The sequence below is a fragment of the Anguilla rostrata genome, chromosome 10, assembly GCF_018555375.3.
Source record: "Anguilla rostrata isolate EN2019 chromosome 10, ASM1855537v3, whole genome shotgun sequence".
Lineage (NCBI taxonomy): Eukaryota > Metazoa > Chordata > Actinopteri > Anguilliformes > Anguillidae > Anguilla > Anguilla rostrata.
Window position 1 is genome coordinate 36,724,559 of NC_057942.1, and position 23,381 is coordinate 36,747,939.

The 23,381-nt window shown below is 42.1% G+C and overlaps 1 protein-coding gene across 4 annotated transcripts in view; it reads right to left on the reverse strand.

Annotated features, from left to right (window-relative positions):
• The window catches only part of LOC135233364 (rho guanine nucleotide exchange factor 28-like), a 61,949-nt gene that overhangs the window by 11,480 nt on the left and 27,088 nt on the right, over positions 1-23,381 (reverse strand). For 2 of the 4 annotated variants that reach the window (XM_064296812.1, XM_064296814.1), the window contains 23 exons: positions 18,601-18,725; positions 16,562-16,866; positions 15,508-15,712; positions 15,036-15,147; positions 13,360-13,402; positions 11,419-11,520; positions 10,399-10,522; positions 8,945-9,080; positions 8,174-8,229; positions 7,751-7,808; positions 6,506-6,632; positions 6,092-6,210; positions 5,730-5,870; positions 4,732-4,982; positions 3,846-3,971; positions 3,614-3,731; positions 2,763-3,017; positions 2,370-2,446; positions 2,024-2,202; positions 1,625-1,716; positions 1,122-1,304; positions 592-732; positions 55-197 (listed from right to left, as the gene is read on the reverse strand). In XM_064296812.1, the coding sequence (XP_064152882.1) occupies positions 55-197; positions 592-732; positions 1,122-1,304; positions 1,625-1,716; positions 2,024-2,202; positions 2,370-2,446; positions 2,763-3,017; positions 3,614-3,731; positions 3,846-3,971; positions 4,732-4,982; positions 5,730-5,870; positions 6,092-6,210; positions 6,506-6,632; positions 7,751-7,808; positions 8,174-8,229; positions 8,945-9,080; positions 10,399-10,522; positions 11,419-11,520; positions 13,360-13,402; positions 15,036-15,147; positions 15,508-15,712; positions 16,562-16,866; positions 18,601-18,725 (3,218 nt within the window). Of the gene's footprint in view, positions 1-54; positions 198-591; positions 733-1,121; positions 1,305-1,624; positions 1,717-2,023; positions 2,203-2,369; positions 2,447-2,762; positions 3,018-3,613; positions 3,732-3,845; positions 3,972-4,731; positions 4,983-5,729; positions 5,871-6,091; positions 6,211-6,505; positions 6,633-7,750; positions 7,809-8,173; positions 8,230-8,944; positions 9,081-10,398; positions 10,523-11,418; positions 11,521-13,359; positions 13,403-15,035; positions 15,148-15,507; positions 15,713-16,561; positions 16,867-18,600; positions 18,726-19,815; positions 21,787-23,381 lie in introns of those variants that run through there. The other 2 variants (XM_064296815.1, XM_064296813.1) reach the window with 2 other exon arrangements.

Sequence of the window (23,381 nt, forward strand, 5' to 3'; positions counted from 1 at the left end):
CACAGAGAAATGTCTTTCTTTTGACTATGGAGAGTAATATGGTAAATGCTGTACCTTTAAATTAATCCCGGTGATATCCCCTCTCTTGAGTTCAGTGAGAGACTGTAATATCACAGCATCCGCCCATTCCACGTCTCTGGTCTCGCAGTCAGACATCATGGACAGCGAGCTGGAGCTCTGGGTGTTCAGATAATCCGCTGAAAGGAAGGGTAAAATATTAACACGAGGAGAAATAATTACAGAATAAGCAAAGACCTATGATGACCATTTCAACCATTTTTACAACAGTGTCCTGTTTTACAATGTAATTGGTTGTATCCATCTAATCAGTTACACCTTTTTTTCACATATTCAGTAACGATAGTTAACAAGCAATTGTTCATATTTCATAATTCAATATTGACATATACCATATAGAACTTAAATTATACTCTTGAGATGAGGGTAATTGCTATAAATCAAGCAATTTTTTGTTTTTATGGTTTTACAATAATAATATTGTATTATTTTCATTATTATTATTCAAAATGAAACAATATGCCAGCACTTTCTGAACAGAGGAGAGATGTGTGGAAGGAGGTGGAGTCTCACATTCAGTGGGAGATTCCTGGACACTGCTGAAGCTGCTGTGATTGGACAGCTTCATGGGGGAGGTGGGTTCAGCCAGGCTCTCCTGGGACACGTTGGGGGAGGAGCCAGACTGTGACGTTAATGTAGCAGTCAGCTTCTCCGCTGTAGGAAATGGGAAACAGCGCTGTCACAATGTAGCTTAGGGCTTTAATATACAGAAATCTGAGTAACGTGTATGTTTAAGGCACAGCTAATTGCACCCCAGAACCTGCAGCCCAATCAACCATAAAAGTTGCTACTTATTGAAGAGGCGGGGAAACCATGCTGACTGACACCCTGTCCTCCTGGGTGTTGCTATGGCAATCTGTGCTGCGACTCCTCAGCCACAGTTGACACTGTCATGGCTTTAATTACAAATGTGAAAGGAAGTTGGACAGCAGGAACAGGAAGTGCTGAAAGGAAGTGAAACAGCAGGAACAGGAAGTTCTCAAAGGAAGTTGGACAGTAGAGACCTTGAAAGGAAGAGGGACAACATTTCCAGATGATCTCACCCTCTCTGAGAGCAGCGGTGAGCAGCGCGGTCGCCTGGGGAACCTCATCGGAATCGGGCCGGATGAGCAGCTGGGTCTCACAGAGCAGCTCCTCGCTCGCGCTCAGCCCCGCCAGCTCGGCGTAGATCTTCAGCTTCTCTTCGAGGCCGGCACAGATCTGCTGGTCCTGGGAGTTCAGCGTCTCTGTGCACAATACACCACAATACATGTGCGTGTGAACCAGAGATACTGTCCCCATTACACCACAAAACATGTGTTTGAACAGGGGATACTGTTCACATTACACCCCAAAACATGTGTGTGAACAGCAGATACTGCCATGCACATATTTGAGGGTGCTTTGTGTGAGGGGGTCATTAAAAGGGTATTAGCAAAAATTAGTTTTATGCTTCCAGCAAGAATGGTTTGAAAGTGGAATCCCTCTGGGCAATCTTAGCACACACCAGGTAAATGGCCCATTTCTAAATGCTGATTTTAATATTGATTTTGGCTCTCTCTCTCACCCTGTAGCCTCTGGATCTTGTGGGCGCGGGCTTCAGCTGCCCGCCTATCTTCCTCAGACTCGCTGATTCTCTCCTCCTCTTCCTCAGGACAGCTAATGGCATTGGGAAAGGTGTGGGCACACAATGAGAAGAACACACTAACGCAGAAACAATGCAAAAGTACAAGACTTTTGTATCAGGAGTATCAGGAGGCCTGAATTTGGTCAATCTGCACATTAAATATGGGATCAGAAGTGCTAGGTTTATAGCTTAAGGAACAAAACATATACATAAGATATCATTAAGGCTTAGCCACACCCCTCGCCATCCAATGAGAGGCACCCTGTCACAACACCCCTCCCCATCCAATAAGAGGCCTGGTCATACTCCCTCCCCATCCAATGAGAGGCCTGGACACACCTCTCCACTGCCTCCCGAATCAGTCTCATCCAGTTGTTTCGATCTTCCTTGGAGGCCATGTGGACCTCGTACATCTCCGGGCCAGCCGCTGACGCACTGATCAGGAACATCCCACGCTCCTCATTGGCCACTTCCCTCACGATCAGCTTCTGGAGAGAGATCACCGGGGGCTTCTGGTCCTGATTGGACAACAATGATGTCATTCATACATCAGTTGAAGAGGGACAGAACGCAATCACTCAATCACAGTAATTAAATGTTAAACAGTCACCTGACATTCACAGCTCTTAATATTTTGGAAATAATTTGGAAAAATAAAAATTATCATGTGATCCATGTGACATACCACAGCAGCGAATACATATTTTTGGTCCTTTTCTTGTAGGAATATCAGAGCATCGGTAAGTAGGAGAGCCAGGATATCTGATTGAAGACAGAGAAAACATTAAATCAGGTAACTACTGCAAAATTCATAGGAAAAGACTGCACTATAAAAGCCAACTCTGCTGCTGACCCCAGGTTAAAACGTGAAAAATGAAATTCAGACAAATCGATCACACTGTAGGCACCAGCATCGCTGCTGACCCAGGGATACATGAGGATTAAGACCAGTGATTAAGTACGATTAATCAATCATACTGAAAATGCCATCTCTGCTGCTAACCCTAGCCAGATGCAAAGTCGGATTAAGACCAGACTAATCGATCAAGCACGGTAAAAGCCGTTTGTTGCTGCTGACCCTTCAGTCTGCCAGTGGCAGTCTTCCAGTACACCAGCCCCTCATGCTTCAGCGTCCGGGCCTGGCTCAGCAGGTCCTGCTTTCGGAAGGTGTGCCCGTTCTTCAGCTTGGCAAAGCTCTTGTTCTCCATGCGGTTGAGGATTTCCAGAAGCTTCTGCTCCTTCTCGTACTCGTTGACCTTTAGGTCCACAGCCGCGATGACGTCCCGGATCAGCACCAAGGCCCTGGAGAGGTCAGCGTGCTCCTCTGTGCCTTCTGTGGGAAAATGCCAACGCCTGTTAGGATCCTGAAGAGCTCAGGCATAGCTAGAGGATCGCCTGCGCGATGTCTCTTAATCAGGGATTAGCAGACATCTACACACATTCCTTGGATTACCTTACAAACCTTTGGCTTTAATGTTGGGAGTATTACTACCAAAGGGGTCATGATGTGGGTAGATTTTTAAAAATAATTTGAAAGGACTGATTCAAAGTGTTTTGATAACCAGTATAAAATTAGGCATAGTGTGTAGCTGTAGTTTGATTTGCTTTCATTTTGTTTGAACATGACAGTCAAACAATAATAGAGTTGATCAGGTCAAATGGTAAATTAATCTGAGCATTTTAGTTTGACAATACTGACCACAGATCATCTAATAACATTTCAAATGTCATAGAGGGCAAAGTTGTGAGTTAATCTGACAGATCTTGACAAAAAGTATTTTCCTTCATTATTTCTAGAAATTCCTACAGTTCACACAACAGTAAGGGTGACCATTTGTGCACACCCATGTGCTTTTCAGAGAGAATAGTGGAAGACTGTGTGTGATATCATGTTTTTAACACTAGCGGGCAGTAGAGAGGCAAACTGACCCTGAGAGTGTTGCAGGATCCTCTCTAGCAGAACAGGGTATTTGGTGATGCGCTGTGTTACAAGCAGGATGCATTCAGGGATCTCCTTCCTCCTCACCAAAGAGTTATTACTTTGTTGCTGGGGGAAACATTGAACAAAAGAATTCAATAATGAAATCAACAGCATTGAACCCGGCAGACACTGAAATCTGCACAAATGCCTGAGGGCTACAAAGTGAGGTGGAGAACCTACTTTGATGAAGGCCTGGAATTTCTTATTCTGCTGCTGGAGCTCTTTGAAGAAGTTCACCGCCTCGGTGTGGTGGCTGCAGAATTCCCCGTACACCTGCTTCATTTTCGCCGCGTTGTCATCGGAAAACTAAGACCAAGGGACGCATTACTGAATATGTGAGGATTACAGCAAAGCAATAGCTGTGCACAGCACTACTGATAGCTTTCCACTGCACAGCGCGAGACTGACGTGGACATAATATGTTTATGCAAGCATGTCATGGTGCTGAGGGTATGTTTAAAATTGAGAGCCAGTTGGATATATCAAGCACAAATCAAGTACTCCTTACACAAGTGTTTCATAACTACTTGATACTGCCAACATTGTCCATGGGTTTACATTTTTTAAATGAGCATTTTTATTCTATTCTACCACATCTGGCATTGCCAGTTGCTCGAGTTACTGTGATGCCACCCACGCCCATGCAAGACTTGTAGCAAGTACAGACTGAATACTCTTCGAAAGGACTTGTCTATAAGCCAGTGACTACTTTCTACACAGGCTGCAAGTTACTATAGGACAGCTAGTACCAATCTGAGGAGAGGAATATCTTCTACTGCCAACCACTGGAAGTTTGTGAGTGTCTGGCATGTGACTGGGAGGGGCTAACACAGTAGTAGCTGAAGGAACCTTGACTTAAACCTACCCTAGCTGTGGTGGGAAGAGGCCAGTTATGTTCAGTCCATATGAAGTCCTGGTCATAATAAGCTTATAGAATACCCGAGGCTTTAGTCTGTAATGTCCAGGCTATAGAGTGTTCATGCAAACTGATCCAATCAATAATCAATAAAACCATGGGAGAGCAGCTGAGTGTGTGCTATTAAAGATACCTACAAATGATACCCACCTGCTGCAGGAGGATGTCCCCGATCCTCTCGATGCAGAAGTTCCTGCTGTTGTCCCCCTGACTGCTGCTCTGTCGCCGTTCCTTCATTGCGCAGAAGAAGCTCTTGTGGAAGTCGAAGAGCTCGTCCAGGCAGGGGAAGATCTTGTCCACGGTGTAGTGGTCCAGCTGGAGCTCCTCCTTCATGCCCTTGCGGAAGATCTCTGCCATGATGGTCAGGGTCTGGATGTGGTGCATCTCCGTCTGCATCAGCTCTGTGGAGACGAGGCAGGCCTCACATACACGCTCACATTTGCATCGTAATACATGAAATATACCAACATGCTGCACATCCTCGTTCACATTGATAACATCATCACGTATCACATCCATCCGACAGGATCGAGTACATCCATGCTCAAATGCAGGTACAATTCATGTACCAAAGGCATGCCGTGCAACACCGCTCACATCCATCAAATGCTAAATAAAATGCACTAAGGTACAAGTCACATTCCCGCTCACATCTATCACATGATTAATTAAAAGTATCAGAACAGATTATAATTAATCAGTGTTTGGAAAATAGCACTCGGCATTGGTAGTAAGACTATAGGACGGTATTAAATTTAACCAGAGTGCTTTTTCCTTTAAGTTAAAGACAGAAATACAGTATGAAAGCAATACTTTTCTGCAATTGGTATTATTTCTTATAATTAGTCATTTAACCTTTACCATTTTACTGAATATGCCTACTGAGGTGATGACAATTAGTTTAATGAAAACTTTCATAGTCCAGGGCAAAAAAAAAAGATGCTCAGCGAGAAACTCTAAAAGAAAATGGAAAAAGGAATACTTGTCTTATGATTTCACATAGGAATGTGTTGCTATAACAACCATAACCTGGATCTGTAGCAACAGCCTTGAGAGCCACAGCACCACTTATTTATTCTATTGCATCAAAATGTCAGCAGGTGTAAAGAATGTCTTTTCATAGCTGAGAGGCAGGCAGAGGAACTCACCGTAAATCACATCCTGTCTCTTGATGACCCGTTTATCGTGTTTCTTACAGAACTTGTGGTCCACGGCCAGACTCCAGGATTCTGCCTCGTAGTCCAGTAAATCGGCCCTGAGGTCACCTCGCAACGGGGCGTCCACAGCATCTGTGTGGGAACAGACATCTTTTACACTGCAATAGACAGGGCATATAAAAGGAGATGTGTCTGTCAATGGACCAGCCTTCTTTAAGACACAATCAGCCATAGCTGTTTTGTGGTAAAATACAGAATAGTCAGATAATTCAATTAGCAAATAAAATGTGTGTTTCATTTTTTTTTTTTTGGTGAACTAAGGTAAAAAATGTCCCTTTGAGATTGTGTCACACCTTCACTGACAAAGGATGTGGTGGATGGTGGCTCCACTATCTGCAGTATCTCCTCAGACTGAGAGACGCTCCCCCAAACGCTGGTTTCTGTGTCAGCTTCCGCACTGTCACTCAGCGCCCTGTAAACAGAAGCACAATGACACTGGCTCCACCCCCGTTGTAGCACACTGACACTGGCTCCGCCCCGTCCCCCCCCATTCTCATTATATCCTCTAAGTGAGAGGAATGGTCATTTCTTAAAATGAAAAATTATGATTGTGTTATAACACATTCTTCTAGTGGTAGGATGGGCTTGTAATTGTGATTCTAAATTGGGTAATAAAATAAAAGCAGGGATATAAGGTTGTTAAACAAAAAAGGTGAGAGACGCAATGAAAATGTGCATGTGACACATATGGGGGAGGCCTCCCTCACCGATCTGTGGTGGAGGACAGGCTCTTGGAGAGGGGGATGCTGGGTTCCTTCCTCTCTTTGGATGTGATGGCTGGGAGGGAGGCAGAGGAGTTGATGTGACATGCTGGACTGTCCCTCAGTGTTGAACCTGGGGTGACACACGGGTCAGTGGTATTAAGGGCCAGTGAGGGGGGGAAATGGCTGCTTCCTTCTCCCTGGAGGTGAGGGCCAGTGTAATACTGGATGATTCACTAACTGAAAAGATTAACATCGAAATCAGCCTAATATGGGCTTAAAATGCTTCATCGGCCAGTATGTTTGATTGACAGCCAATATTTGAGACAATGCAATGACAACCTGAACAGGACAAAAATGTAGTGAAATAAAATTTAAAAAAATATGCCCACCACATTCAACCACTTGCAAATGACATGTATGGAGGAACACTAAAAGCTGCTTCCTTATCTACTGAATACAGTAAGACGTTTTTAAGCATTTTAAATTAGCCTGGAGTTATTGATAGTGATTACATTATTTCATAAACATACAATTTCATGACTTAACTTCAGTTACCTTTCTCAGATTAACTCAATTTCACTACAGACTGCTTTCAGACAGTCTACCGATCAGTATTCAGGACATGAATTCAAAGTTTATGTTCTCTGCCAAAGTTCTGATTTTGTATTTTCTATGCTAAAATCCTGAGATATCGTATCTCAGATATCTCCCTTCGCCAAAAGACAACCGACAATATTTTCAGATAAATATTCCAGCCACAGGCTGTTGCTGTTAATAAACATTGCAACCGTTGCTTTGCATTTATATTGCATAACTGTAGGAGGTGACATTTTATTGCAGATCTTGTCAGATTACGTATACAAAGCTATGGGCTCTGTAAATTGAATTTGCACAGCAGCCTACTGTAATTTTGAAAACAATTTCTGAAGAATTGCGCTTCATCATCATTTTTCAGACCATGTCATTAGTTTGATTCGTTATTTTATGCCAGGGAGAATGCACTGACATCCAAATAACGTCGCATAATCTCACGTGTCAGATCTCCGCACTATTGCTGATCCATGTGAAAACTTAACATTTCACCGTTATGCTGTACAGAGCTCAAACAGTTCAAAACCTTCAGTTAGATCAGATAAGTAAATCTTCCCCATCCCTCAAGGCCATAGATGTGTGGCCAAGAGTGATTCTGCCATGAAGCCCCTGTGTGGTGTGACAATCATTAATGGACAGAGGGAATGGTTAACTCACTGTGTGGAAGAGATGCAGTCTTGTTTTTCGTCGTTACCGCATACTTGTCCTGAGGCTTCTGTGTACATAAATAAAAGTCTAACTTTCTAAACGTTTGCTTTGCACAATATTTCAGCAATCATTCTTCATACTGTGATGACAGAGACAGAGACAAATATATGTATAAAGAGAGACCCATTCAGAATGATGTAAAACGCACTGCTCGTCTTGATTTAATCATTGACTGCTAAGTGTACACACTACTGCACTATTACTCCATTACTGCTACATTAGAGTATTGGAAAAAAGATTGTGTGAAAAGGATTTGCACCCACTCAGCAACAAGGAGGACTTTCGTGCTATGGTCTGAATATCATTCATAGCATTATTTCCAATTTTAGTCATGCAGCCATTTTGTCCATTCTCCGCTCAGTGACACGTTACCTTCATGCATGCTGTGGCGGAATCTCGACAGCCTTTATGGACGTTGATGGTGCAGTCTGAGGAGGAAGTGACATCACCCAGCATTACATCTCTGAGTCTGTAGAGCTCCACAGTATTTCACAGCCATCAAATGTAGCGGTAGACCATGAACAGGCAGTTTTCCTGTGACCACTGCATGCAATATAATTTAGAAGGGCTCATCCTCCATTTCTTCAGTGCAGCCATTGTGCATACTATGCATGGGACGGTCGCAGGAAAAGTGCAGGTGCCACGCAATCACAGGGGCTGCTCTTTGGTATGAGGCACACAGTACCCTGCGGGCCAAAACCCTTGCATTCTGGGAAATGGTGTCTCCACTGACATGGTCAGGACTAGCCAGAGCCTCCATTGACATATGCGTCCAGATTAGAAGGGACAAATCACTAAACTGAGATAGGAGTGCTTTAGCTGGACAGCCCACTTGACACCTCCCCATGTCAGCACTTTTGACCAAGCAAATGCATATTTTTCCTTTATGTATTTCCTTTACCGATAAGAACAACATTTCCGAGACAAAAAATGGTCATTAAAAGAGGTTGAACAAGGCCGAAAAACATCCCAGCTATGAAAACTCTGGAATGCTAAAGGGGAGGCAATTAGCGTCCCGCAAAACAATGGGAGCGGCATTCCATTCCTCAGATAATGAGGCGACAAACCATTTCGCCCTGGACTGCTCAAAAACAAGGCGCCGGTGGAAACACAAAAACAGGAAGCGGGGAGGACAATACTCACTGGAGCACTGGAGGAGGTCCTTCCCCGCAGCTGGCTTGTCGCAGACCAGGCACAGCGTCGGGCCCGAGCCGACGCCCGGCGCGAACTGGTGCCCGTTCATCGCCTTCTCCTTGCCCTCCTTCTCCTTGCCCTTAGCCTGGGAAATGCGAAACAGAGACGGGTAAATGCACCGCGATGCCCGTTCGGCAGCAATCCGCTGGAGCAAAAGGGCCCCCCCGACTGTTCATATTTGCTTTATTAAAGTCCACTCCAGACACAGCTGCTTCGGTCAGGGTGAGAAGGTGCTGATTTTGGTTGCTAAGCTCACAGTCAGAGGGCCACTGATTATATTAGAGAAGGTGTTTAGCCAACAGGCTGATCCAATTGGGGCTGAGAGGAAACTATAACAAGGCTCTGTTTTGAAAATTGTTAACACACAGAAGTTGTTTTGTTGGAAGTAAGATTTGTCCTCAGTACTAAATAGAGGGTTTTACGGGTTCTAAAATTGGACATGGCCTAAAATGACTTCCGCCAGCAATTAAATTCCCTGTTAAAATACATCTCGCTTTGGGTACTACTGCAATAACCAAGTGAACGACGAGCAGGTTATTAAAATAAATGATGCCTTTTATTTCTCCCTACATTAGGAGTCCAGCCGCCACTGAAATGAACAAAGCATCTATTAGAAAAAAGTAACGTATTCTTGAAAGTTTTCCTGAAAGGACAAAATACATTGTAAATGGATTAAATAGAGAACCATCTGTTAAATCCAATTCAATTAACAATTTGCCGTAGTTTACATAACTGGATTTACAATTGAAGGAAGCCTTCACTGGAAAAACATCAACTCAAAAATCTGAGAATCGGTAATTAAGAACATCTCTCATTTGGTTCCTGTTTCAGAATTTGCTTTCAAAAACAGCTTGGGGTTTTCAAACAAAGCTGTGCAGTGTAAAATGGAATTTCTGGTTCTTTGGCTCCAGAGTCTTCCTTCTGGAGAGGCCCTGGCATTTCTTGGTAACCAATGTGGTTTTCATGATCGCTGATTTGCATTAATGTTGGCTTCAAATCAAAACATTGGCCACACCCCTTGATACCAAGGACATCCAACTGCCTGCTTAAAAAGGAAGACTATACAGCCAGTGCCAGCAACCCCACTGTGCTACAGTGCATACATAAAAACAAGACCATCATCCTTTTCACATGCAAGATAACAAATCACACAAAAAAGAAATGATAACAATAGCGTTCATCTTTTTTCACACGCAGTTTAGCGAGTTTGGCAATCAACAAAAGTATCTGCCATCATATTTACTAAGTATTTCTCATTTTAACTTGTACATGAATTGGCATCATAATTACTATGTATTCCTCAGTTTTCCTGGTATATGATTTGGCACCCTATTCAGTATGTATTCTTCATTTTATCTTGTATATGGTTGGGCACCATATTGAGTATGTATGTCTCATTTTACCTTGTTCTTGTTGCGAGTGCTGGACATCCTGCTCTTCAGAAAGCTGAAGGTTCGACTCACTTTGTACTTCTCCGACTCCGCCTTGGAGGGGATTATATATTTATCCCACTCTTCGTCTTCGATTCTGTTCGTGGGTTAGCAAATCGCACCAGAGAGATCACACATTTAAAAGAGAATAATTCAGTAATGTCTTATTTTAAATCATGCTCAAAACAGACATCTATAAATAAAGCCATTTCTATTTCTACACGATTAGTAGAAGTAGTCTGCAAGTCATTAATTGCGTCATGGAAATAAATGTGCACACCATACACATTTTTTTCACGTGGAAAAAAAATTCCTAAGTTACCTCAGTTTCCAAAATTTGATCCTGAGTTTAGGAAGCTCACGGTATATTTCACACACGCGTCAGCTTGTCAAAACTCATTTTGTGTACAACAAAGTTAGCATTCCTGGCAATATACAACTACTAGGGAGCGGAGTCAATGTCTAAGATGATGCATACGCCACGCTACATGCAACACAAAAGCCAAACAGAAAGAAAAACTCCCACTGAGCCATAACAAACCAATTCAAACTCTACTTAATGGACACAGACACAGGACTTATTTTATGAGATAAATCCATTTTTGTAAGGAATTTCAAAAAAATGACAGTGCCTCGGGGCAGCATTGCTAAAGTAGGAGCTCTTCTCACCATTAATGAGTCTGCCATCGTTAAGATGGTTCTGAGATGCAGGCATGGTTAGGGCTGGTAATGAACGGGTTAAAGGTGGCGTGGGTCTCGTATGTTAAGCTGTGTTACGGACAGCTCACAGGCAAGTGAAGTGCACAGGTGGGGCAGTGACCGACAGGACAGGCAGACGGTTAATGGGACCAACAGGAGAGGGGCAGGCCGTTAATGGGGTGGACAGTTAATGGGACCGACAGGACAGACGGAACGGTTAACGGGTGACGGCAGGGCGTTCCTACGCATGCGTGCACGCGTGTGCGGCGTGGAGCCCAGCGCCCGCCCACGTACTCTTTGAGGAACTCGGAGAGGGTGAGGTGCTGCAGGGAGTTGGCCAGAGCTGTGCTGCCCTCCTCCTCAGCCGACTGCGCCCTTTTACGGAACCTTATCTCCCTACAGGAAACAACACAGTATTCCCAGTATTCCCTTATCTCCCTACAGGAAACAACACAGTATTCCCAGTATTCCCATATCTCCCTACAGGAAACAACACAGTATTCCCAGTATTCCCTTATCTCCCTACAGGAAACAACACCGTATTCCCAGTATTCCCTTATCTCCCTACAGGACACAACATAGTATTCCCAGGTTGCCATGGCACGGGTGGAGGGAAGGGTGGGGGGGGGGGGGTGGTCTGTGTTCTTCGCTGTTGGTGTTGGACACTGGCAGTAAAATGCTGTTTCAGGCTCAATGTTTCTAATTGTATGAGTAGCATGCAGCGAACAGGACTGATGTTACAGACCTTCAGAAATAATGTTGAGATCGGTTGCTGCTGTGATGCATTGGATGACATGTTGGATATTATTCTTGTGCGCATGCTTAAGAGACTGCAATTATGATGAGGTTTAAAAGATGACAAAGCCAGGCTGAGCTGAACAATAAAAATAAACATAAAAACTGCCTCCTTACTTTCATAAAATAATAATTTAACTTTTGTTCTGCTCATGTTCCTTCGTTCTCTGTGGTTATCTATGTTACAATATGCCCCACATGTATCAAAAAGAAGATCAGTTAAAAGACAGCAAGTCTCAATCATATTACGTATTTTCCAATAGAACGATAAATGCTGGAAAGTTGTAATGATAATGCGTGTAAATAGTTAGCTTTCAAAGAAATTTGTACATCACATACTACGCTAGTATGTACCGTATCACCAGACAAGGGGTTTTTGAAGAATAAAATCTCCAGTAGCACAGATAAAATCCCTTGAATACAAATCTGATGTAATTAAAACTGATGGAATTTTAATTAGCAGAAAATATATTTCAGTATAAGCTCAGTAAACAAACAATGAGTCATATCTACATTCAGCTGACTGGTCAATAGCTTTTCAGTTGCAGCTTTCAGTGAACTACTTACAGTAGCAAGAGGGCAAAGAGGCAAAAGATATTTGCAGCTTAAAATAAAAAATTATAAAAATTCTGCAGTGACTGGACATAATCACATGAAAAAAAATACATTTCTAAAATTGTTCTGATCCAAATGCATTTTCATTTACTGAACAGCCAATTTAACACAGCTTCATTACCTGAAAAAAAGAATTACATTGGCTATTCAATTACGCTTAAAAGCGCAGAGACCAGTAATCTGATTAAAACGCCAAGGTAAAGCAGTAGTGAAAGTGCCATTTAAATAATAATTAAAGCTCGGTGGCCTTTTTGTGCAGGTGGACAAGTGGGAGTGTGTGCTACACAAACCAGCCGGCTGTCTCCGGCGGCAGGTCTGCACAATGAGTCATCAGGCGTCCCTGACGCTGGACGTGACATACTTCCTGTATGAGATATGCAGGCCTGCCAATCGTGTCATCACAGCCTCAAAATAACCCTGAATAAACAAGTCCCTTTCCTGCTGAGCAGAGCTAAGGCCAGAGAGAGACGTCAATCCAACACCCCGTCACCACGGAGACAAGCAGCCATAGTGCAATTATTAGGAAGCCATTATGTCACTATTTACCATTTTTTTTGGGTTAAATGAAATCTCCCTTGTTTATCAGTGATGACCAGTACAAAGAAAAAACTGTCTTAGGGTATGACACATATTAAGGAATTGCTTGCTCTGTGCTATGACATCAGTGATCAGAAGAGGCTGTACATTTTATATAAGGGATTACAAATGTCATTATATACGGACAATTACAAGTGTACGTAGGCCACCATAAAATAAAAAGTTTGACATAAATTCAGAAAGGAAAATTTCTACTATATTTGATATTTTAAAAGGTTCAGAAAATACCTTTTCTCTTTGGGCTGTTCAGACAGGCTGATGGTGCGCTGTTCTGCGAAAAGTAAAGACAAAGACTTGTGTCAGCAAAACAAACAAAATAAAACCAAACATTCCTCACAAGTGAATTAAGAACTCATTAAGAATTTCATAATAACATAATAATTTTACTAAAAAAATATTTTAACACCCCAAAGGGACACATAATCATTCCAATGAATCATAATGCTAATGTAATGCAAAATGCAATGTTGGCACAGTTGGGGTAAGCACCTAATGGGATTACACAATGCTGATTATACAATGAAAACAGCTGCTTTAAAACTGATAAGCACATTGAAACAACAGGGACAATAAAGACAGGAACAATGAAGTTTACAGAACAACAAACCCAGCAACAATAAACCCAACAACATCAATGAACTCGACAACAATAAACCCAACAACAACAATGAACTCAAGAACAACAAACCCAACAAAAATAAACCCAACAACAACAATGAACCCAGAAACAACACACCCAACAACAACAAACCACATCAGGTTCAAGGCCCAAAATGCATGCCTGATTTTTTCCCCCAGATCTTGGCTGGATCTCACACACTCACTCAGTCCTTATCTTTGACTTTCAGACAAATAAATGAAAGTGACACCCATTTTCCCGAAAACTAACTTTTTTTTCATTAATAGTTATCCCTCGACTCACCAAACTGTGCAACAAAAACAGCATGTGCATTTATTTGCATATAAATGTTGACTTAATCTAGGCCCTCATGCACAGAGTCTGGGTTCACGGACTAATGGTTTTGGTGGATTACAACCAGTTCATACACTTTGTGGCCTTGTTACCATGGAACATGGCCTGCCCCCTGCCCCCCCCCCCAAGAACTGCAATGATGTCACTGCCATGGAAAGGGCGGCAAGATGCTTTAACGGTGAAATGAGCCATGTTCGGTTCGTGATTATGGGCGTTCCTCCCTGTAGGTCAGTGGTGGGAATGAAATGCCGTTAACTGGGTGGGCTCCACACGGCTTCAGCTGCGGTGGTTAGTTACTCACTAACTGGAACGAGCACGGACACTGATTTAGATCTACAGCGAGTCTCTGGGAGGGTGGGGCCCTCTGCAACCAACCATCTACAGGGCAGGAACACAACAGCCTTGGACCAGGAACACAACCATAAGGGGGATATTCCAATAAGGAGGATATTCCAATTCATTTCAGACAGCCTTTAACCTCGCAGGATAACTGTTGCGTGAAAAGTACAACAAACTTAGCCAAAACCCACAAGCCCCATTTACAAAACTAAACGGTTAGATGTAAAGAGGCTGCAGCTGGTCATTATGTTCAATGCCACAAACACCTTTAAACATTAAAGATTGACAATGTACACCTCTAAGAACCGGTTGATAACACTGCAAACAGAACACTGGTGGGTTAAATCATATCCTACTGACCTCAAAATCACTTTGAAGACATATACAAGCACAGTACATGATTTGTACTAGTTCCCACAATTACAAAGGAAAACACAAGGGTGGCTTCGGATTAATCTCAAACAGAAAATGATTCAAAAACAGAAAACAAAATCCCATTTCCAGTCAGATTATGAAAAATGTGTCTTAATGGGCAAAGGCTGCTATGCACTGCATGTAATTGAATTCTTGGCCTGGTCAGTCTGACACTGACCTTCGCTGAGGTTGGAGATGCCGGTGTCTGGGGTGAAACGAGAGCGCACCAGGCTGATCTTCGGTGTGGAGTAGGAGTAGGAGCGTAGGCGAATACCTGGGTCCCCAAAATCCTGCAAAATGGCAACATAACAATTATTCAAATAATTCATATAATTTTCTACATTGATTTTTTAAATGGTAACAACTGTTGAAAACAAACTAAAATTGGTCAACACACTTCCAACTACAGGTAAAAGAAAATGCTATACGGTTATGCTATATATCTCCCATATTGCCTTTCAATATAGTATTGTAAAGTTTCCTTGTATTAACAAAGTATAAAACCAGATTGAGAAGTATAAGACCATTTAGAGAAATATAAAACCAGATTGAGAAGTATAAAGCCAGACTGAGAAGTATACGACCATATTGAGAAGTATAAAGCCAGACTGAGAAGTATAGGGCCAGATTGAGCAGTGCCACATATACACCTTTGTGGAAGGTTGGTTGCAGGAGGTGGAGGAGTGGTTCCGGCTGCAGCTGAGGTCGGGGGAAGCATCAAATGAGTCCTGCTCATCCCCACTGCTGGCCTGCAGGACACTGCTGGACTGGGGGGGCGTGGGGGCATGGGACGGAGGGGTACTCGCCAGCAGATCGTCCTCCTCGCTGTCCACCTCCAGAGCCACCAGACCAGGGCTTCGGACAGTGCAGAATGGGTTAAAGCAAACAGCCAGTGCAAACATATGCAAGTGTGGAGGGAGAGAGGGGGGAGGGCTCAGCTACAGTGAACAATGGGCTATACTGAGGCTACAACAAACCTGCAGTTACAAGGAAAACAAACTGGATAAAGCTTTGGCTATGAATCAAAGGCACACTCAGTAAACGACTGTGCTGTTCTGTGGGTTCGGTTAGTGATTTTACAGGTTTAGTAAAGAAAAAGGTTGTTGTCCAGGAGTCTGTTAATCAGTAAGTGAGTGTCCAATAGTTACCCTAACTACCCTAAAATAGTTACTTTTGCCTTATTACAAAAGCAGATCGTCTTTTCTACCTAATTTTTCAGTAACCCGAATCACAGCATGTTTTTTTCTCCTGCATCAAAGAGAGACAGAATGTGGACGACTGTCAACAACTTTGCGGGAAGATAGTGGTCTGTCTTTAGTAACAACAGACCGAAGCTATTAATTAATAGCCATCAACCTCCTTCTTGACTCTCCAGTCACTTCTAAAAGCTCTTTCCCCACACTGTAGCATTTTTGTACTGCTTTTACAGACAGCATCACGTACCACTGCTCTGTATTTTGTGCCTTCAGAAGAGTCCTATACCACATGTTACCACAAGCTAACACTCATATCAAGAATTTACAGTGTACAGCAGAGGAAAACTTTATCAACCGATATAATTCCAGATGTCACAGAAATAAGGCAATCTGGTATGGACTGCATTACAACAGCAAAATAAGCCAAATTAAATTATTTTAGTATGATTTAGTATTTAGCATTTCAGATTAAGCAGAAATAACAGAAGCTCAGGGATTAAATCCTTACCTCAGTGCACAAGGCTCCAGTGGTGGGCTTCCTCCCTGTCTGAGCAGGTCAGTTAGAGACGGGTGGTTCAGTCCCAGAGCCAGATTTGGAGGGGAAGGGGGGGGAAAGGAAGGAGCAGGAGGCGATTGTTCCCTGTGGGGGATGGTGCGTCTCCCCCCACGCCCGTCACCGTGGACCACGCAAGAACCGGAGGGGCCTGCTTCCAGGAAGTGGGCGGGCTCGTCGTGGGGACTTCCCCTTGTGATGTCCAATCCTCTGCCCGCTGTCACACTGGCGATGCTGTACTTCACGTCCAGCTCGTCCACCTGTGACAGGAAGTGTACCAAGGTCACTGTCCAAACCCTCCCACAGTGCTTCCCACGGGCTGAGAATTAGAGAATGTATTTGCAGTGGTAGACTCCTTGTGTGTTTGGGGGGGGAGGTTGAATTGTGGCAAGGGTGGGACTTGTGTGCAACACACTCCTTGCAGCTCAGGCTATTTCAACAAATGACAGAGCTCTCTGACACAGGGTGTATTGAAAACATAACTGCTAGTGGCATTTCGCTTTGTGCAGCACTAATTTTACCCCCAAATAATCCAAAAATAAAAAAGCCAAAAAATATTCCTAAACTAAACAAACCCAAAGAACTGCCACTGACTCTTAACAACGACTTTTCAAAAAAGTCATGAACAACTGTTTCGTGAATTTGCTGTTCATGAATGATCAACAGCTTTTGAAGAAGAAAAATTCCTTCAATACTCCCAGACTGAGTTCCAAAAGGGACAACCCCTGGAACATCTGGCAAACCTTACAAGGTGTGAGCATCTCCCCTCCATGCAAGCAGCATGTCACCAGAATCTAGAGATCTTGAAACTAGTACCTCAGGCACAGCCCTAAAATTTCCACTAGCCCTCTAACTGGGCGTTCCTCAAGGCTCTGTTCTTGGCTCTCTATATTATCAATTCTCAGCCTCCCATGTGGTTTTTCATGCAACAACTATCAGGATACAATTTTATTTCCTTTGGATATGTTCATAAGTATCTGTGCACCTCATCAACATCCTTGCCTGGGCAAGTGCCCACTAAGTGAGATTAAACTCCAACAAAGTCAAACCGGCCAAACTTCCAGAGAAATTCAACACCAACCTGGGACCTCACAATCTCAATACACTGCGCCAAACTCCCTACAAGCCCAACTTGCACATTAAGTCTTCACACCACCCTCTCTCTCATCAATGACCCTCCAAGGACGCAGCTCCGCACTGACTCACATGTCAAGATGAAGGCAAGAATAAATCAGACATCTTCCAAAGTAAACTGACTGCACTAGCTAAATTTCCCAGGAGAATTGCCGAAGGAGCGTCCAACTAACTAACTCTGTACTGCAGTGACAGCTGGTAGAATATTTATGGACAAAAAAAAAAAACTGTAAATCACACGGGATCAGGCTGCAAATGTGCATGTTAAGAGCAAACGTGCCCTGCATGTTAAGAAGCTTTAAATGATGGTAGATGATGTTAACTCTGCTCTGGCAGCACCATATCCCACTGTACATTTGTATGTTGTATTGTACATTTGTGGATCAAAAACATTTATTTAACTGCCAAATATAACTGCAAATGATGCAAATGTGTTTTATACATTCCTTGCATAAATTTCAGTCCAACGCATGCACACGGCCAACTAGAGGAGGGACTTTAAAGTGACTGGTACTTGCCAACAGGTCATACTTCTAAAACTAAAAACACTTGGTGGGGTGGTTTAACCCAGGAATTCTTTATGTCCAATATTCATTCAAAAGATTACCATTACCAAACTGCAAAAATAGCAAAAGGTGATTAAAATTTTGGGTTTGCCCTTCTGTCCCCTAAACATAAAACGACTACAAGTACTAGAATTTTTAAAATGTTTTTATTTTTATCTTTCGTCTTTTGCGGATGCGCCACTTGGGAACCCTTTAAGCTTTATTATTTTTTTTTATTGGAAAGCATATTTGAACAATTTGTTTGAATATCAGAGATACATAACAACTGGAAGGACTGCACCGATTAGTGCTCACCTGATCCACCAGCGGGGCACTGGCACAGACCCGCTCCCTCCCATTCAGCATGGCAGACAGTCTGGCCGCCGCCGAGAAGGTGGACTGCGCCGGAGGCGTGCTGAGGGACGGCGACTGATCCTTCCCTACAACAAAAAACAGCACTGCTTTACACATCATTTTAACTGGCTTTCTTTCTTATTTACATTGACACGTCTGCCCATCAGAGACAACACTTTTTTTTGGTTCACTCCCTGCAAGCGAGCGCCTATCGGAATATCGTCCGATCTGAACATCACCCGTGCCGGATGTCATGCTGCCAGAACTTAGCAAATGGCCGCTACAGCTGTCCGCGAACAACGGGATCACTCACCAGCTATTTTCTGCTCTTAACAGCTGATTGTCATCTCAGCTGCGTAGCCCCAACTGTCCGCTATCCGACTACTGCTGTGACCAACTGCTGGCCAATCAACAGCTGCACCAAGGACAGACTGAGTAGGCACTATATGTTTATGGACTGGGATCATATGCATCATGTCTGAAGGAGTAACAAATCTAATTTAATCCTGTGTCTGATTTCCTATATTATTAATAACCACGTATTTCTGTTAATTTAACTAATAAGGATTCTGCTGTTTAGCATGTCAGCTTTCTAGTCTTTCCTGTTAAGAGATTCAATGTGTACAGTCTAAAAAAACACCAACAATATCAATAATAAAAACATGAAATATGCAAATGTATATGAAAACAATTAAAGGACAGTGGCTGCTTTTGAAATAAATGTAAAGCAAACATTTTAGCAAACAGTTAAACATGTCATGTCAAACACGACAAAGCAATAATCTTAGTAAAATATAATGTACAAATACAATATTTTGCCTTGCTTTTTGTCATTTTGTGGCACAATTAATCCAGCATGTTATTACAGTGCCTGTCAATCAACCGATCAGTTAAAAAAATCTTTTGGATCCAATTGCCTTAAAATTAATCAAAGTTTTTCAGATCTATAATTACTTATTACATAACTGCAAAGCTCCATGAAACGGAATATTTTGAGTAAATATTGCTGAAACTAAATTTGGTCTATAATTGTATATGTAGAGGGAAGCTGAATTAAATTCATAAACCCCTATAGACACTGAACACCAGTTCCCAGACTACCTTACACAAACAGAAGTTTTATTCACATTTTATTTTAGTTTTAAATAAACAAAAGACCTAGAATGTCTAACTCACTGTGACCGAACCGCTGTTCCTTACAATTTAATTTTAGTTTCTTTTCATCCATTCAAGTGCCACGTGGTTTGACAAAGAAAGGATGTGATGCAAATCCTGTAGACACTTTTCTTAGTGTATTACTATAAATGGACAGCTTTGCAGCTCCTGAAACACACTATCTAGATTTTCTAATGTCTTACCCTATAATTATATATTAAACTGCTTTAGAATCCCTCATCAGGCTTGTGTTCGATTCATCATATGTTAACATTTACCAATTCTTAAGCAATATCTGTGTTGAGATACAGACAAATACCTAAATATATTGGCTGATTTTATACTCAACGATTTGATCATTTCATTTGGAAACTGAAAGATCTACAACCATTACTTTCTCACAAATACCTTTTTTATTCATTATTATTCCATTTCTGTATTAATCATCTGTTATTTGAAACTACCAGAATACTGAATGTTAATGTCGTTACGCTAAAGCAACTAACCACTATAAAATGTTCGCTGTCAGTTCTAATTTTAATACCTCTGCATTTTAAAGCAGCTGGCCTAGAAAAAAAAGTCCAGAAAATGTATGCTCTAAAGCATCTGAACTGAACATAATTATTATGAATATTTTTGTTTTTGTTGTAACCACATTGGTGGTAAACAGATATATGTGTAAGTGTTACTCACTGAATGTGTTTCCACCATAAATCAAACACAGCCACAATAAAGTTGTCATAGCAACAATGCAGTGGAAACGCATACAGTGCAAAACAATGGCAGAGCTACTCCATTTTTGGAGAATTTCATTGGAAGACAATCTTTTGAACCCTCTCGTGAATGTATGGCTGAACTTGTGAGCCGCAAATGGAATTTTTACACATATTCATTAGAAAAGCAAACTTATTTCTCAGACTTGTAATCTGTACTTGGACGTGGAATTCCACTCTCAGTGAATATGACAGATTTTAACACCGGAGAAACACAAATCTATTCGCATATGAATACAAATAAGAAAAGAAAGTGACAAGAAAATAAAATGGAGTGGAGAGGTTGGGCGCCCAGCAGAAATGCCAAAAAGCAATGACAGAGCTGCTGTTTGGTATAGAGGTCTTAGTGAGGAGCAAACTCGTGTATTTTCAATACTTGAAATATGTTGCTCATAGTGTGTATCCCCATTCATTTAATGCATTAGACCATGAACAGCTCAAGTTATACAGAAACAGCAAGAACAAGGACAAGGTACAGATTAGACTGGATCCCAGCACATTTTACTGTGAGCAATATGGCAGATTTCTGGGTCTAACTGCCCCCACTGAAGGGTGAAGTTTGTGAAACTGAGCCATGGCTCCTGCATCAACAGCCAATTCCCTAACGCGAGACAGAGACCTCTCGGGTCATCCCAAAAAAGAAAACACATGCCACTCTCTTTTTTAAAAAGAAATTAAGGAAAAGAACATAATGGCATCTTCTAATTATGACCCTGTGTTTATACTGCCATTCAACTTGATTATAGTACAATTCAACAACAAGTTAAAACTGTCATGCGATCGCGACTTTGCTATACTGCTGATGCTGTCGTGAACTAATGTTCGTGCTAAAGTAAAACAAGCTGTGGTTTTAGACACAACGAAGCAACAGTATGCAAACGCATATATTTACTGAATTCTTCAGAGGTGAAATGACCGGATCTATTAGGCATAAATTAAGCAGCATGCGGCAGAGCTTGCCGAGAGCGCCGGGTCTCATATATCATAAGCGCAGAAACATCTGTGGTCTGACACGTTCAACAGATGGACCCAGTGAGCGGGGCTGAAACCCATTTAAAACCTGCTGCCAGTGCTGGAGGTGACACGTTTAGGGTCTCAACACTTGTCACTAACAATCCATAAGCAAATCCTTCAATAAACATCATTAAAGTTAAGAAACCAATTCAGTGTTTCATAAAGCTAAATATATAGGGAGGCTATTACGGCTAATGACTGAAATAAAATGACTGAAGAGAATTTCCAAATGCTTAAATTAACTTGGTATTAACTGTGTTAAGACAACAACCAAATAGTAGTATATTTCATTCTGAACAACAAGAAGACTATAAATGCTGTAACTTCTCATTCAAACCTCAGTAGTCTTGGCTTTTTTAGTCCTGGCTCAGCCAAGGACTAAAAACTGCCAAGAAAATAATGCTTTTAAAGGGGGATTTTTATTTTCCATTGTGAGTTTTCATAAACTACTGTTGTTTGTTCAGTCCTTTTGGCTTTCAGAATATGGCAAATACACTTTTATGCTTTTACGATAATTTAATTTGCTTGTCATGCTTCAAATTACTTTCAATATTTCACAATGTTACTAAATATATCATATAATCTATATAATTAAATCATTGTAATGCATTCGGTACAACAGTACGTAAATCATAGCACAAAATCATAATTATAGAATGAAAATTTGGTGGGATGTGCCTGACCCGCACGATCCTCAAGCCAGTAACAGCTTCAGCAAACCACTCCATTGTGCACTGTTTGAAGGACCCGAGGAAAGTTCAGTCTGAGACTCAAGAAACTTCCTCAGAACAGTCTTCAGCAGCGCTTGTGAACAGGCAGTGGAGCACACTACTCAGACAAAGACCTCACTCATGGCCGAGGCCGAGGAACAAGGGCGATAAAAAAGGAACAACCTCTAAGATCAGCTCAGCCCGTGAATGGAGCAGCACTCATGTGGGTCTTTGCCCAGGAGCATAAGAAAACTTAAAAAGCTCATGCAACGTACGCCGTACACCATAAATGGAAATTGGGAAACTACATGTCACAATTAAAAACGTCTCTCTAAGTAGACTGTGGCGGCTTTTAGCATGTAAATGATCAGTTGTCTCACAGATGAGGTATTAGAGGGTCACACATTCATTGGCCGCAGGGCTACCTGCATGCGTGTGGGTGGCATGACATCAGAATGAATTTTACAACCACCGACTCCAAACGCAATTGTTATGAAGTGATGTGTACAGTAATGCAGATGCTGCCTGGGTAAGAAGTTCATGTCTGTTCATAGTCTGCTCCCTTCTGCCCACAAGATCAGCAAGAGCTGAAGTTCCCTCAGCAACCCAGACGTGGCTGAAACTTGATAACACTGATTCGAGGAGGGAAAAAAAAAACAGAGAGTTTGAACTGCTGAACCCTACAATTCATCCCCTTCACAATCCTTCGGAAATACGACATTCAAACAATGAACACCATAAGTACTGTTTGTTTCCTCGGGTGAACTGCCAATGGTGATGCTGCCTAATTTCTGCTAGCATTTTCCACGAGAAAACAATTCGTAGATGAGCTTAATTCCAAAGACAAATTGTAAGGGATTGATGGATAATCTTGCTTTAAACACAGCTGAAAGTGCGACCACAAAGACTCAAACCAGCATGTCAAAGCTGCACAACAACAGTGAATATGGATCCTATTCTTTAAATGGTGCCAGTACATTTTGTCATACCTCAAGCTTCACAGCCTATTAATCGGCTGACACAACATGTAACTTTCCAGGTTATATTAAATATACTCTTGGCACAGATAAGTTCTGAATTGAAAGCTAAT